At 39.5% G+C, this 15,652-nt stretch overlaps 1 protein-coding gene across 10 annotated transcripts in view; it reads right to left on the bottom strand.

Annotated features, from left to right (window-relative positions):
• Positions 1-15,652, bottom strand: part of PPP1R12B (protein phosphatase 1 regulatory subunit 12B) — a 101,786-nt gene that overhangs the window by 15,918 nt on the left and 70,216 nt on the right. For 5 of the 10 annotated variants that reach the window (XM_083617344.1, XM_083617346.1, XM_083617347.1 and 2 more), the window contains 5 exons: positions 5,738-5,754; positions 5,140-5,284; positions 3,835-3,939; positions 3,553-3,606; positions 1,730-1,780 (listed from right to left, as the gene is read on the bottom strand). In XM_083617344.1, coding sequence (XP_083473470.1) covers positions 1,730-1,780; positions 3,553-3,606; positions 3,835-3,939; positions 5,140-5,284; positions 5,738-5,754 — 372 coding nt within the window. The remainder of the gene's footprint in view (positions 1-1,729; positions 1,781-3,552; positions 3,607-3,834; positions 3,940-5,139; positions 5,285-5,737; positions 5,755-15,652) is intronic. The other 5 variants (XR_014549005.1, XR_014549006.1, XR_014549007.1 and 2 more) reach the window with 1 other exon arrangement.

Raw genomic sequence — 15,652 nt, 5'->3', positions numbered from 1 at the left:
AATAACAGAATCTGTTGTTTCTGTTTTCTTTTACCATTTATAACATTTACTAATAGCTTTCCCATTTAGAAACCTAAAGCATTGGATGCATTTATACAGTAAGAACTAGTTTCGCAAAGACTTGGTTTTTGGCATGTTGCAGCAGTGGGTGCTTCTCTTAGGCAGCAATCATATATTACACACAAATAATCCCAACTGAGCTCAATGGGACCAACTTCTGAGTAGACATGCACAGTACTGCATGGCCAGAGCTTGTGTCCACTTTTGCCTCTTACCTCTATGGCAAGAGCACCAAGAAAAAAATCCCTTCTTTTATCAGGAAAAGACACTTGGTGGCCACTGTATTTCTAACAGTTGGCTGAGGACTGAGAGGACACATTGCTACTTAAATTGATACCCTCATCCTGCTTCATAATAAAATGGTATCACCATAAAGGTATAAGAGCCTCAGAGTTATGGAGCACACAAACTCAGGAGGCATTTGCAAGGCACTGCATACAAAACGCAAGAGAAAATGCAACACAAAACTCTGGAATGTTTATCTTGCAAGCTGGGAAACATTTCTATTTTCTGGGCAGGTGACGTTTCGGGGAGACTTTTTAGCACACTTTAAATTTTGGTATATCCAGCAACTCCCTGTCACGCAGCCCTACCTGATCAACTAATCCCCAAGAAGGCTGTGGAAGTCCTGAACCACTGCCTGGATGCAGAGATGGATTAGATATGGGGCAACAAACTGAGGCTCAATCCAAGTCAATGGTTCTGGTAGTCAGCAATCTTATCTGGACTATATCCTGCTTTGGACAGGGATGCATTCTCTCCCACAACTTGTGTGCTTTACTGGATTTGGCATTGGTCCTCGATTATCCGGTTGCTGCTATGGTTAGGAATGCCTTTGCCCAGTTTTGACTGATGCACTAGCTGTGCCCCTTCCTGCAGAAGATGGATCTGGCTATAGTGATGCATGCTTCAGCCAGCTGCCATTTAGTTTATTGCAGCACGAACTGTGTGGGGCTACAGGGTTTGCCAACTGTAGCTGGTGCAAAATACTGCAGCCAAATTGCTTTCTGATGTGCACGGCACAGACCACATTCACTCTGTTTTATACCAACTGCATTGGCTTCTGGACACAAATCAAGATGCTGGTGCTAACCTCTAAATCCTTAGATGACTTGAGGCAGGATATCTGAAAAGCCATCTCTTCCCATAGGAGTGTACAATCTTCTTCTAAGGCCCTGCGGCGTGGTTCCACTGCCTAAAGAGGTGACTGCAGGAGACAGGGCCTTTTTTGTGGCAGTAACAAAATGGTGGCCCTCTCACCCAAGGGAGGTGAAAATGGCTTCTCTCTACTTATTTCCAGGGGGGCAGTAAAACAGTTTCCATTCTGCATGGCTCTGAATTTTTAGTATGTAGAATTTTTAGTATGTTCTCAATCTGGTTTATAGCCTAAATCTGTTTTTGTTTTTGAATACCATCATGAGAGCCCTGTAGGGATAAAAGGCGGCTTATATTTTTATGAATAAATAAATTCCCAATAGCTAGTAGTGGTGTGCATGCATGAATGGTTAATCCAATACCAGCATTTTAACAATGACTTACACTATTCTAATATTTTCTGAGGGGCACCTGTTAATCTGTTGCAGCAAAAAACTCCAGCAGAGTCATGTGACAATCCAAAATTATGCTACTATGTACAGAAGGCGGAAAATAAATGAAGAATTGTTCATACCTTCATCTCCTCCTCCATTTCTGAGAGCTTCCGCTCAAGAGCTCGTTTCTCCTATTTAAAAAATATTTTCACAATTACCATTTTTTGTGTAATTTTTCTACATGAAAATGTACGCTATGGCTGTATTTCCCTCAGTGAAGGAAAATGTATCATTAATAGCATTAATAAGGTTGTCAAACATCTCAAGATGTACACTAAGAACAAACAATGTCAAAAAACCTCTTCTTGGTGTGTTCCCACAGCTCATCTCCAACCTCTGCACCAGAGATAGAGGAACTCACTTAGCCCTAGAGAGCATGGCCAATGGTCAGGGATAAGAGGAGTTGTAATCCAGAATCTTAAGGGTCACCTGTGCTCTATACAGGCCCTTTTGCTGTTTCTTCCTGGCCACAACTACCTATCAGCTCCTTTCACCTCACAGACAATCAATTGTCTTGTCATTAGCTTGATAGGAGCCAGTGGGGTCATTGAAAAGAGCTCAGTTTTCAGTTCCAGCCTATGGATAGTGGACAGTTTGAATTGCACCCTGAGGATACTTAATTTAACTAGTTTGAAAGCTGCGTACTGGATGTACCATTTCCCAAACAAACAAAACTGGCATAGCGTCATCTTACTACAGCGGTTAGGTGTGCCAAGTTACTCTTTCTTATTTATCCTCTGGCTGAGAGCTCTGAGTGCAAAGAAAGCACCTCTTTAAAAAGAACACACACACACCATAATGGAAAGTGTTAGACAAGAAGGCAAGAATCAATGGCATTGAGCCAGGATGGCTAGAGGAAACCTCTATGTTCCAAGGCAAGAGGCATTAAGCTTTCAGGGCAGTAGCTCACCTGATCCACTTTGCTGCTGAGCACCGAGATGAAAAATGGGAGGGGGGAGGTGATTTTAAGGTTGATGCAGTGCAAACACACCAACGAAGACAACCCAATGCTCCTGTTGGCTTTGTTGCCACCTCAGACCTCCCTCTCTCCCTCTCAGTTTGCAGCAGCAATGCATGCAACCAGAAGCCAGGTGAGTGCTGCTTTCACTGAACTGTGGGCTACCAAGAACTGCAACCTCAATTGTACCTCTCATCCTACATCTTACAAAGCTCCGTTTTAGTGTCTGCATTAAAAAAAACAAAACCCAAATGCAATATTTTCAGGAAAAAACCAGCAAATAATAAACAAAATCAAAACAGGGCACTGAAACCACAAACGATTTACTGTTTTCCAAGGAAAGTATTTGGAAGGTATTTTAAGAACTTACATGCCAATAAGCCCAAGAAGAAACAGAGCTTTGTACTGGATAAAGGGAATTCAGTAGCACAAACGTAATATGCTTACATACTAAGCTTGTTATGTGTTCATCTTTAGATTTAAACTTTGCTGGAATTTAAGTATTTTTGGTACTCATCTTCGTAAGAAACTTGCACATTTAAAATAATTTAAAACACATTTAAAAACACAGTGAGTTAGCGTATTTTGATAACTTATGATAAAATTGACTCTATTCGATCTCATGTTTTCAAAATATAACCATAATCAATGGAACGTCTCTAATCAACTATATGACATCAACAGCCATGCTAGAACAGTAAGTTCTGGGCTTCATTAGTGGTGATTTATCAAACCGTGTATCTTATTATGCCAGGATGCTGAAATGAACAGTTTTATAGTTAACAAAAATGCTGTAAACAAGTATGAGAAGCCAAGAAGCCAAGGATTCTTGAAGGAGGAACAGAATCAGCTTCCTGTAGTGATATTTCTCTTTTAAAATGAGTATGCATTCTAAAACCATGCTAAGTTTTAAGTAAGTGGACACCAAAAAGCAGAAACACATACCCTCTTTTCCATCTCAAGCATACTCGAACGGTCAGAGGTTTTTTCTTGCTTCTGCTATTGAAATGAAAAACCAAAGTTATCACAAAAGTAGAAAGTATTACAAATAAATCCTTTCCAAATAAAATTAGAATTAGAATTCTTAAGAATAGAACTGCTTCTATTTTATCTGAGAAGCAGTGATAGCCCTCCTCAAATGCTATTAACTCCTTATCACCAGGGCGAAACATTTGTTTCTGTCTGGCTGCAATCCCAGTACATCCCTTGTTTCCTAGGTCTCTTCACCTGGGCTATTTTGTCAATTTTTGTCTTGATATCGACGAGTTCCAACTGAGCATCTTGCAGTTTTGATTTCAGCTTTTGATTTTCAGATAGGGCACTTTCATAGAGCTGGATAGAAAAAAGAGAAGTGGAGTTAACTCACAGTATCATCTACTGAAACATCAACACTCATATAATGCAGTTAAATAGATGCCCCTCCTGCTGCTTTCAGACCCCAAGACCAGATTTTACCGCAGCCGTATTAATTGCAACTCATTATCTTCATTTATTGTAGAATAGGAAGTTAAACAAACAATGCACAAAAATTCTCATGCAAACTCCTGCGTATATTTACTTTAAAAACAACAACTCTCTTCCAGGGGAACCCTAGTGCTCCTTGGAAACTTATCAGGTATTCCTGAATTAGAAGACTGGTAATGGCAAACAGGTTTCCCTAAAAGAAGCTGAACAACTGATCCTGCCTGGCCTCAAGAGAGATCTAAACATTATTCCAGAGTACATCCTTTCCGTTCATGTGAAATGAAGGCAAGCTCCAATAGCGCTCCATAGAAGAACCTGAAAATATGCCATGCTCAAGGATTCCATGTAGGCAAATCCACCAAGGAAAGGGTCCCCTAAACGTGTGACTGCCACTACTCTGTTAACTCAATGAATCCTAATCTGAAGTGATGCACAGCACTCCATTCAGGTCATTCCTACTGCCTTTCAACTATTACTACTAACATTAAAGCATATTTTGTGTGGCAACTGCTACAAATAGAAGCAAATCCATTCCTGCCCCAGCACCAACTCAACAAGCAATTGCACCAGGTGGCACTGTACACTTTCTGCTTCGTAACATGCAAAATGGCAGAACATATTTTAGCAACTGAAATAACACTGATCTTCCAAGTGAACTATTCAGAAAGTTGTATGTCTTTCCAGAGATCTGTACGACATCTCAAGTTTTACAGTGCAACAAATCCACGTTTTACAGACGCGAAAGATTTGTGACCTGCCCAAGGCTGCTCAGCACACCTATGGAAGAGGCAGTGGGTAGAAACACAAATGTACCAGTGCCAAGTCCTGTTGAATGCTCTTAATTCTACTCATTCAACTTGCTCTCTCAGTGGATGCTTTTTGTTTTTAGCAGGCTCTTCGTTGGGACTAAGCTGTATTGGCATTTGTTCATATATATTTTTGTTGTTTTTCTTTTCTTTTCCAGCAGTCTAGCTTTATGTGAAATTGCTACTTATTTGATTAATGAGGGGTAGGGGTGGGGGTGGGGAAGAAAGAAGGCCTGAAGGCCTGTCCATTTCAATTACTCACTCTTTTATAATCCTTGCTACTGTCATCCTCCGTCCTGCTGCTGAGGGCAGCCAGGCGATTCTCTCTTCTGGTGTAGGCACTGCGACCAGAGGGCCGGTCCCCGTAGGCATCGCTGGTGCCAGTACTTGAACTTGCTGCATCCAACCTGGCATCAAACATGATATAAAAACAGCTTCAGTCACTTTAAGACCACTTACAGACTTGTGTCTTTCTCAATCACTATTTTTCAAAGTTTTAGTGTTTGGGTAGTTTAGGGTGGGGGAATTAGGAGAGTTGCAGAGAGATACCCTATTATATGTGACAAAAAAGTGTTCCCCAATAAATACTTTCCCCTAACTCAAATGTGTGGGAAAGATAAAGGGGGCGGAATCTGCAAGTAAATAGAAAAACATTTATATCCTTTTGCTGCTCACTGTTAAAACAAACTTGGTTTGGGGAAAGGAAAGAGAGTTCATATTATGTAAGGGGTGCCTACTAAGTCACTGACAGGTTATCAGGATTCCTGATTCTAACTTCATAGGCAGTTTAGAGAAAATTGCTGGGAAGAAACATATAGAAATGTATGCTTTAAGAAAATCAGACATTCTGAATAGCTTACCTGGAAAGCCTCTCATGCTATAAGAGGGAGAAAAAAGAAAACACGATTAGCAACAAAACAAAGATATCAGTGTTAACAGCTACTGAAGCCCGACAATTGTGAAAGCGCTTGACAAGTGACTGCACCATAAATCCAATGGGGTGAAATTGCTGCACCTTGTCTATAGGTTCATTTGAACCAACTTAAATAAATTGAAAAACATTCAAGACCAAGGGAAAATCCTGTTGTAAACATACATACAATCTCCATAAATTTTTGACAGTTTACATGAAGGGGACTTTTATTACTGTCCTATACTAAAGTGTGTGTGTGTGTGTGTGTGTGTGTGTGTATTAATATATGTCATATATAAAATCTGATATATGGGAAGTTCTGTTCTGAAGAATTGCATGTATTGTGAATTAAAGCCATTTAATGAAGATGGGCTCTCATCATCCTTACGTGGATAAATGCAATAAGTGGATTCATATTCATCCAAGTAATCCACACAATAAGGGTGAGTGGAACATTCATAACTAGACATACACACTATTCTTTTTGTAATAATGATAGTAATAATGATGATGATGATGATGTACACCCGCCCATCTGGCTGGCTTGCAACATATCTAAAAACATAATAAAAACATAAATCCTGACAATCTTCCATAAACAGGGCTGCAATATCAAAGCCTCAGAACCTGTCCAAAGGTGACAAAAACAAAACTGTGTCAGAAGCAGCAGCTTCTACACATGGTTTCCAGGGTTCCAAAGGATTTGGTGAAAGTGTTTGAAATGTTTGTGTAATAGCAGTTTTGTGACTTGACAGATGGGGAAATATATTTATATTGTTTGGAAATGAGTTATTGTGAGTGCAGAAGCATCCATCACGGCTATCAGACTTGTATCTGATCAAAAGGTTAGAGTTGTCAAACTAGCATCTTTAGTTGATTGATTGATTATACTCTGGAAGCACTATAAATACTCAGAATACTTAGCAATGCCTATAAATAGCTTGTTTCCCTTCTTGCTTAGGTCTGTGAGTTTACATATTTATTAGTCTAATGTTATTAGAGGTTTGTGATTGATTAGGTTCCATGTGAGAGCATGATCCAAATCTTAATTGAATAATTCCATCAGAACTCGGGAAGGGAAGGGTGAACCTTGGTTTTGTCTTCTTGGTTTACATTCCCACAACCACAATGCTGAGATTTGTGAACACAGCCTTCTTTTTCTACGTTCATTTAGAGGTCTTTTAAATGAAAAGCACTAGCTTAATACTAATCCCAAATATGATCTATCACATGTTGATGTACTAATCCTGATGCATTCATTTGACTTATTTGTTAGAGTGTTGTTACATTTTGAAATAATTTAGCATTTGATAGCTATAATGACACATTAAATAACATTTTTGCTGTTCTGTTGTGAGCAGCTTTGAGCACATTCATATGGAAAAGCAACAGACAAATTTAAACAATAAAACAGTAAATACTCTTCTCTGAGGCGGGCCATTCTTTTTTCTATTTTGCATACTGGGAAATTGGAAGCCGAGGCACAACTTGCTCATGGTTTCCTCACGTCTGACCAAAAAAGCTGTTTGAACCAGATATCCTAAGTTCAGTATCACCATTCGTCCATATTGGGCCATAGTAACTCTTAGAACCATAATAAAATACTCCTAATTTAGAAGTTAAATCGAGTTTTACAGGCACTTCTAAAGATTGTATTTATTTTAACTAGCAATTTGTTCTGAAAGTCCCCAAGTGTTGATGTACTTTGCTTCCTAGAATTCCACACTTTAGTACAGAAGCCTGCTCCCTATTGTGTACTTATTGGTTCAAAGTATTCATTTATCACCACTTTCCCACTCTGAAGACTGCAAGAAAAGTTACTCATGTCAAAATTCATTTAGCACACTGCATATTCCTCTGCTAATCTCTTTTAATGACAGCTTTTCATACAAAGTCAAATTTGTAGACCTAATCCACTTTATTTTAAGATTAGCAGTACTACAACCTAAATATTTATGTTTTAGAACATGAAGAAACTCTTCAAACAGGTGAGAGAGGAGAAACAGGGATGTATATGATAGAAATACATACATGTGTGTATTTTTTAAAAGTTACATTGCCAATTTGTGGGTGAGGGGAGGACTGTTTCGTACAAGTTTTAGTGAAGTACACCATGTATTCAAATAAAAGTGCGTCATGTATGAATTGCTTCTAGCAAAATGAAAACCATAATCTGCAGTTTCAATGAAGTCTAACTGAGACAATATATGGAATCTTTCTCCTAAAAGAATATCACCAGACCTTTGTCCAATTTCTGAGCATTCTAAGTGAAAACACTGTGGGGATAAAATGACAATTTTATGTCATAAAATGACATTCCACCAGTTCAGACATGGTGTATGTAAAAGGTAAAATAAGACCAGGCAGAACCCAGGAAACAGAATGTAATAATAATAATAATAAATTTTAAGCTAAAGGATGTAATTCTAACCACACTTTCTTGGAAGCAAGTTCCACTGGAGCAGTGGGACTTGTAACTGATGCATTGTCAAGTTCCCCAAGTGAATAAAAACTTAACAAGTTACAGGAAGTGATTTGACATTTCAGATGTTGCTCCTTGGAAAGCTTAGACCTTTTCCAGTACTTGGAATCCTTGGACACGCTTGGCCTATTTGTATCCCACATAAACCAAGATTGCATGATTAAGTTTATGAAAACTAAGGTTGGGACAAAAGCGAACTTTCTCTGAGCAGCTGTGTTATGAATTTATTTAGAAAGCAAAGCCAACTCTTGACATTACTGCAGCTGTTGGTAATGGCTACATTTTAATCAAGGTTCCTAAGCAGTTCACATCACGAGGCCAGCACAACTGGCTACAAGCTTTCTCGGGAGAGAGGAAAAAATGATTGGCAAATGTTTTTTCCCCCTCTTGAGATGAGAAAAGAAACTCATTTCCTACTTCTTGAAGAAACTCACATTTAACAAATCCCAGCAAGAGCAACTGATATGAATACCACCCTATATAAACAACATGTATGGAGTTCTCAATTTCTCTCTCTCTCTCTAGAATAAACTTAGGTAAAATGTACTACATAAATAGACATATGTGCAAACTACACTTTATGTGAATTTTAGAAATTGGAATTACATTATAACGACCAGGGGTCGGCAACATGCAGCCCATGGGCTGGATGCGGCCCACAAAGACTGTTTTACCGGCCCACGAACCGCCTCCAAACCGAGCCGCCCACTTGGTGAGTCCCCTACGTGCTGCACTAAACCAGCGCAGAGACTCACTGAGCGGCGCCGGAAATTGCATCTGCGCACGCGCAGATACCGAAATCACTTCTGCGCATGCCCAGACACCAAAAATCACTTCTGCGCTGGAGTGATTTCCAGCGTCTGGGCATGCACAGAAGTGATTTCCGGGGCACTGCGGACATGTGCAGATGCGATTTCCAGTGTCACGCTGTGCCGGTCCAGCCCACGGACAATCTCCACTGGAGTGACCCAGTCCATGGCCGGTGAGCCTTGCTGACCCCTGATAAAGACAATAATCTCATATGCTTGGGTTTGTTTTTTAAGTGGAGGCAGGGGCACTTCCACTGTTCTTTCTGCCCTGCAAGATAGGTTATTGATGCTCTCCATCCCTGCCCCCCAATCCATGTATGCCCATGAAATACATTGAATATGAGCATCCAATTTCTGTTTCTTGTCCTTCACCTCCATCACTCCTCCCCCTTTCCTTATTCTGGGCACATACATAAGTCTTTCTTCACTTGTGCATGCACACATTTAACAAAAAGCCCAAAGAAATCCCAAGAAGCATGCAAGAGTAAAAAAAGCAAAGCCTTGGGTTATCATGTTTCACAATGGACAAAATGGAGACATGAGCTCCTCCTAGCTGGGGTGTTGTAATTCAAAACAGGCAGCAATCAGTAGTTATAGGCGTTGCTGTAAATGAAAAGGATTGTGCTCAGGTGAGGAGCAAGCGCACACAGCCCTGTGACAGTAGAAGCCACCCACCACGCACATGATAAATCACCCATTAACGAATCTGCTGACAGGATTCCACACCAGCAATGATTGCATATGTAATACTTGCCAGATTTCTTACAGAAGGATAAATTTGGATTAAATGACTAAAAATGAAGAGATGGAATTTTGATGACACTATGTCATATGAATGGTGCAAAGAAACAAAAAACCCCAATGTGCATGCGTGAGTTTCCAGAATTAATTCTCATGTGGAAATACCCTGAGAGAAAACTTCATAAAATTGGGCTTAGCTGACCTAACTCTGAACCTGTAGCAGCAGATAGTAAAATAAACAGAAAGGGGCAAATAAGTTGCTGCATAGCTTTTTCTTTTACCATACACACTTCATTTCTGTTTTTAATGCAGAAGAACAGGGTTAGGTATTGGCAATTATTCTGTGAATTTGGACAACAAAAGGATTGTAAAGAGCCAGTAAAAGCATAGAATTTTGATTGTAGATATATGCAGGATTATGGAATATTAGAGTCCTACTTTTAAACTCAAAAGGTTCTACAGATGGCATAAGTGTAATTAAAACCATGCTCCTTAAAGCTTTTACAGCAATGCAATTTTAAAAGACTGAGGCATGAACAGCTGAAGTCTCCTGCCAAAAGAGAAACTGGCTTAATTGGCTGCAAATGCTTTCTTCTGTGGCCAACATCTGACCCCAAAAGGAAGGAAAGAGGAGGGAAAGTATGATATTTACATGTTTTGCAAACAAAAATGTTTCCAACATTTATGCTCCTCTCCAACTGGCTGAGCTAACAGAAAACAAGACTTACTTAGTCTGGCTGAGCTAACAGAAAACAAGACTTACTTAGACTGCATAGTAGAATCTATTTTGCATTTTTGTGTATTAATTACTGCCCTTATATGAGTGAATGAAGTTTTTTAAAAAAAAAATCAAACAATGGATTGATGGTTGACTGAACTCCCCGCCCCCACCCAAAAAATGTTTTTTCCCTCCAAGGTTTTCATCCTTATCTTGTCCTGTTCACAGTCCTTTCTGGAAACTGCTTCAGCACCATTCATTAAAGTTTATTTCCTGCAAACTACATATTTCCAGCATATCAGGGATCATGTAGCTAACATGACAGCACCATGGTGTCACACAGCAAGGTTAAGCTGTGTAGCAATGTCACTGGGGAAAGCAACATTGTTTTAGCTATGAATGGAAAGGGCAAGAGAAAACACAATGGCACACTTCTGAACAAGTGAAATTATGCTTCTTGTGTGCCCCACTATGGTGGCAAGCAAAGAAACTATTGGTGGACTGCAGTAAACCAAGCGATCCCATTGGACTAAGGAGACAGGTGATCTGGAGCCTACACTTACTGCCCAGGTAGCTAAATTCTGGCCCTCCAGATGTTGCTGAACCACAGTTTCTATCAGTCCCAGCTAGTATGGTCAGTGGTCTGGGATGATGGGAGTTCAGCATATATAAGTGGTACTATACTGTACTCAAAATGTACATATGCATAACTTAAAATAATATATATTTTTTTAAAAATGTCCAGTAGCAAAATAACCAGTGAAACAAACCCAGGTAACACTAATGAGAAGATGGAACACTAGTTGAAAAATACATACTGATGTACAGGACAGAAAAAAACCTAAGCTATTTTCTCAACTGCTTTGGGAAGAATGATAACATTCTGCATCTGAGCAGATATTCTAGTGCTTCTTGTACTTTCTTGAGCTTTTCTGGCGAATGGTTTCATAACTGAAGTAGCTTACATTATACATGCATTTTTAGGTCAATAGGAACCACTGTTATATTCTGAGTCTGTTCACCCAGTTAACAGCCACAGAATGAGGATGGGGATACACATTATATTGGAAGCGATCCAGTGAGGATTGATAGCCTGTCATCTGGACAAGTATCTTATTTAAGCTGCCGCTCTTTATTCAGTAAGCAATAGGTGAACACTAAGCCTGCTTCTCTGCTCCTGGACCAGAAAATCTATTTTGATGCACTGAGATTTCACTGCTTACCCATGAACTTTGGCAACCCAGAAAACACTGGCTCTGTTGCTTCATTAATGGCTTAGGTCCTTAGGATGATCCCTCTTCTCTGCCCTCAGAACAATTTTACACCATTTTGACTCACTGAAAAGTTACAAAAGGTGGTCTTTTTGAAGATGTGAAAATACTTGCCAACTTGGTTCACGGTTTCAACTGAGCTGTCTTCTTCCATTTCTCACAGAAAAGTTTTAAGTCATGTTGAAAAGTAACTTAATGACTCACTTCAAGCGACTATTTTCAGATAACTTCCTGAAGCTCCAAAACAAAAGCAAATGTATTTTCAGGCCTGTTCTCCCCTCCTGCTTATGTGTGTAACATCCACTGAAGTGCCACGTGCCTATAACCCAACAAGCTTGTTCTTGACCAAGTAGCTGAACCACCTCTTATAAAATTATCATGTTCAAAACTGGCTGAAACATAGAGCAATTTTTCTACAATAGACTTTCATCCCAGCTCAAAGCTTAACCAATTGCAACTAAGATGAGGTGGAAACTTCAGGGAAGGATGGTCTTTGTCCATAGAAGCCATGTCATTATAGTAATCTCCCAGACCATGAATTGTCTTGTTTTAGGCAAGAAGAATGCTATTTACTTAAGACTGATTTATAGGCCATGAATTTTATTCACAAAAGCTGAAAAGAAGAGTTTAAATATGCATGAATGGACAAGATTTTTATTCGATGCCAATGTTAAAAAACAGGTGGCATAACTTAGCATTAAATCTTCATGGAACTTTTCTGTCTCTCTGCACGGGAAAGGGTTACAGGATGCAACTGTACTCTACTATTAGTACAATAAGGACTGCATACCTTGTTCCATGAACAATTACTGCACTCCCTGTTCTCTTTTAAACTCCATCTTTGAAGGGTAAAAACTTAACTACTATTTACTAGTCTGAGCACAATGATGCCCATTCTGACAAAGATTACTGGGCACGACAAGCAGTCATTTTATGTTAGCTGTGCTGTGAAAAACTGGAGATTTGACAGAGGACTTAGAAGCCAAGGTACTGGACAGCCAAGGTCACCCAATGTATTTCTCAAACCCAGTCAGTGTTCTCAGCTCTTAGCACAAGGATCTCCAATCCTATCCATGTGATTAATAACCCAGGGTAACTGAGCAACCTTTGAATAACCCCAATATGTCTAACACAAAGCATGATTTTCCAGGAGCTATAAATCAATGGATTTAACAGAAAAATCCCTGGTTGTTTTGGTTTGGTTTTGCTAGAACATAAAGGATTAGTTGTTATGAATGGCAGTTTCACCATCTAGTTGAAGAGCTTATGGTATTCACAACAGAAACAGAACTTGTTTAATTTGAAGTAAGTTCTGTAATTCTAACTGGCATCTACATCTGACTAGCACATGGTTCCAATACAGTACTCAAATAGGACCGAAACACTGTCGTATTAAAAGGCTTTATTATTTCTGTCTTTTGCCTCAGTTTCCCCAGCTGCCTCTTCAAGGTCTGTGCAGCTGCACTTCATTAGCATCAAACCGAAGGATAGACAACACTACACACAATATCAAGATGAACTTTATTTAACTTCAGAAAAAGTCAGAATTCAGAAACCTACCTACTTGACCACTTTAAAGAAAAATGCTGTTGAGCAAACATTCCACCCGACAATAAAATCTAAAGCTCTCCAGAAAGACAGTATCAAGAGAAATAAAATGCAGGCATTCACAGAAGATGCAGGGCCTCTCTTCAGTTCATCGTGAGAAGGGTTATAAGGCTGTACCTTCTTTTATCCCACCCACTGGAATATATCTTTTTACAGTGGTACCTCGGGTTACGTACTTAATTCGTTCCGGAGGTCCGTTCTTAACCTGAAACTGTTCTTAACCTGAAGCACCACTTTAGCTAATGGTGCTTCCTGCTGCTGCCGTGCCACTGGAGCACGATTTCTGTTCTCATCCTGAAGCAAAGTTCTTAACCTGAGGTACTATTTCTGGGTTAGCGGAGTCTGTAACCTGAAGCGTATGTAACCTGAAGCGTATGTAACTCAAGGTACCACTGTATTACAGAAGAATGAAATACGCTTACATTTCCTGGAAGGTGGTTCAAATCTAATGAGGATGGCCACTATACTGTTGTAGTGCAACCTTTTAGTCATTGTATGCTCTCTCGGGTTGGTTCTTTGGGGACACAAGTGCAAAAGCCATTCTCTGCCAGGCTGGGAGTCTAGGTTCATTGATTTCAATAAGTCTACTATGAGTATACCACATTTTAAGTAAGCGCCCACAGCTCAGAGCCAAGGTAGAGCCATGTACTTCATGAGAACCAGGCCCTCTGCTATACAGTGCTGGCAGCTGGGAATTGCCTCTTGAACTAAAGGCAGATTGCTGTTGACACTAGAGAAGCATTCCTTCAAGTCTGGTTCAATTTGCCATGAGATGCACAGCAAAAGGAAGTGTCAGTCAATGGAGCCTAGTTTCCCTATGCACCTATTTGGTTAGTCTTTATTACTTCTTTATGACACAAAAAAATGAAAAACAAAAAAGGGATAACTGATGTGTAAAAGCACTTCAAACAAAACTCAGCTTTACAACTGGCAGTCCTAAAAGTTGGCTATTCATTAACGGTTCTTACTGAGCTTCAGGCCTCCAGCAGTGTAGGATACTGGAAATGTGTGCCAGATTTATTTAGTGGCTGTCTTGAATGTTAGCAGTTGTTCTGTAACTCAGTGCAGAACTTTGATGTTAAGTCTCTGAAGGTCTAGGTCTGGCTTATGTCAAGTCAATTATAGTTGTAGAATTGTTCCCTTAAAATGAATTAAAGGGGGGGACCCATAAATAAAAATGAGTTCTGCATTATCTATTACTAAGAACTGAATGGATGGGCCATACTAGTAGAAAAGGAATTGTCTTGGAGCCATGATGCACAGGGCAGAGAGCAACAAAGGAAACAAAGTCTTCAATGCAACGTTATTTAATAAAAATAGTTTTGGTAGAATGTCAGGGTATACAATTAATTAATCAAAATCTGAAATACCTTATTTGCTAACTGGCTATTTTGTTGGTGAACAACTTATTTAGGTATTTTGGATATTTCTCAAATGATTATATTGAATCTGAATAGGTTCATGAAGGAGGTTTTCAGTGATTTGAAACAATGGGCATCACAATGGGGTAAGGTTAATATGCTTAAGATTAATATATTGTCATGAATAATATATACAGATGTGCAATATGCTGTCCTTTTACAAAAGCCTGACAGTCAGATTTTCAAAATACCTTGCTGTTCCCATTATAAGTATTAAAACATGAGTATTTCATCCCAGTAGAGAGTTATCTCTACATCTACATGTAGATCTACATCTAAGATTTGAATCTGGGTATTCTAGTACCAAAGTCCTGTCCAAATATTTTGAACAGCTGGAACCCTATAATCCAGACGGGGTAAACTTGTTGCCCTCATAATGTTCACAGAATCATAGAACCATAGAGTTGAAAGGGATCCTGTGGATCATCTAGTCCAACCCCCTGCAAGGCAGGAATATGCAGCTGTTCTATACAGGGATTGAACCTGCAACCTTAGCATTATCAGTACCACGTTCTAACTAACTGAGCTATTCAGGCAGGCAGGATGACTCCAGTTCCTATCAGACCCAGACAGCACAGTCAATGATCAGGGATGACAGGAGATGAAGTCCAACAACATCCAAGGGCCACAGGATTCCTATGGCTACACCGGAACATATTTAATATAGATGTAAACCTCACATGGATACCATCTGAAAGGCTCATATCAACTTAAATTCAGTGTAAGAGTCATCTACCAATGGTCACTGTATCTGAAATGTGAACTGATAGTGGTTTACTGTTATTATTAATATTAGTTGTATTTTAGAATTA

The sequence above is a fragment of the Podarcis filfolensis genome, assembly GCF_964270895.1.
Source record: "Podarcis filfolensis genome assembly, chromosome: 6".
NCBI lineage: Eukaryota > Metazoa > Chordata > Lepidosauria > Squamata > Lacertidae > Podarcis > Podarcis filfolensis.
Note: the sequence above shows the minus strand (reverse complement) of the source record. Positions and strands in the feature narration are given on the sequence as shown.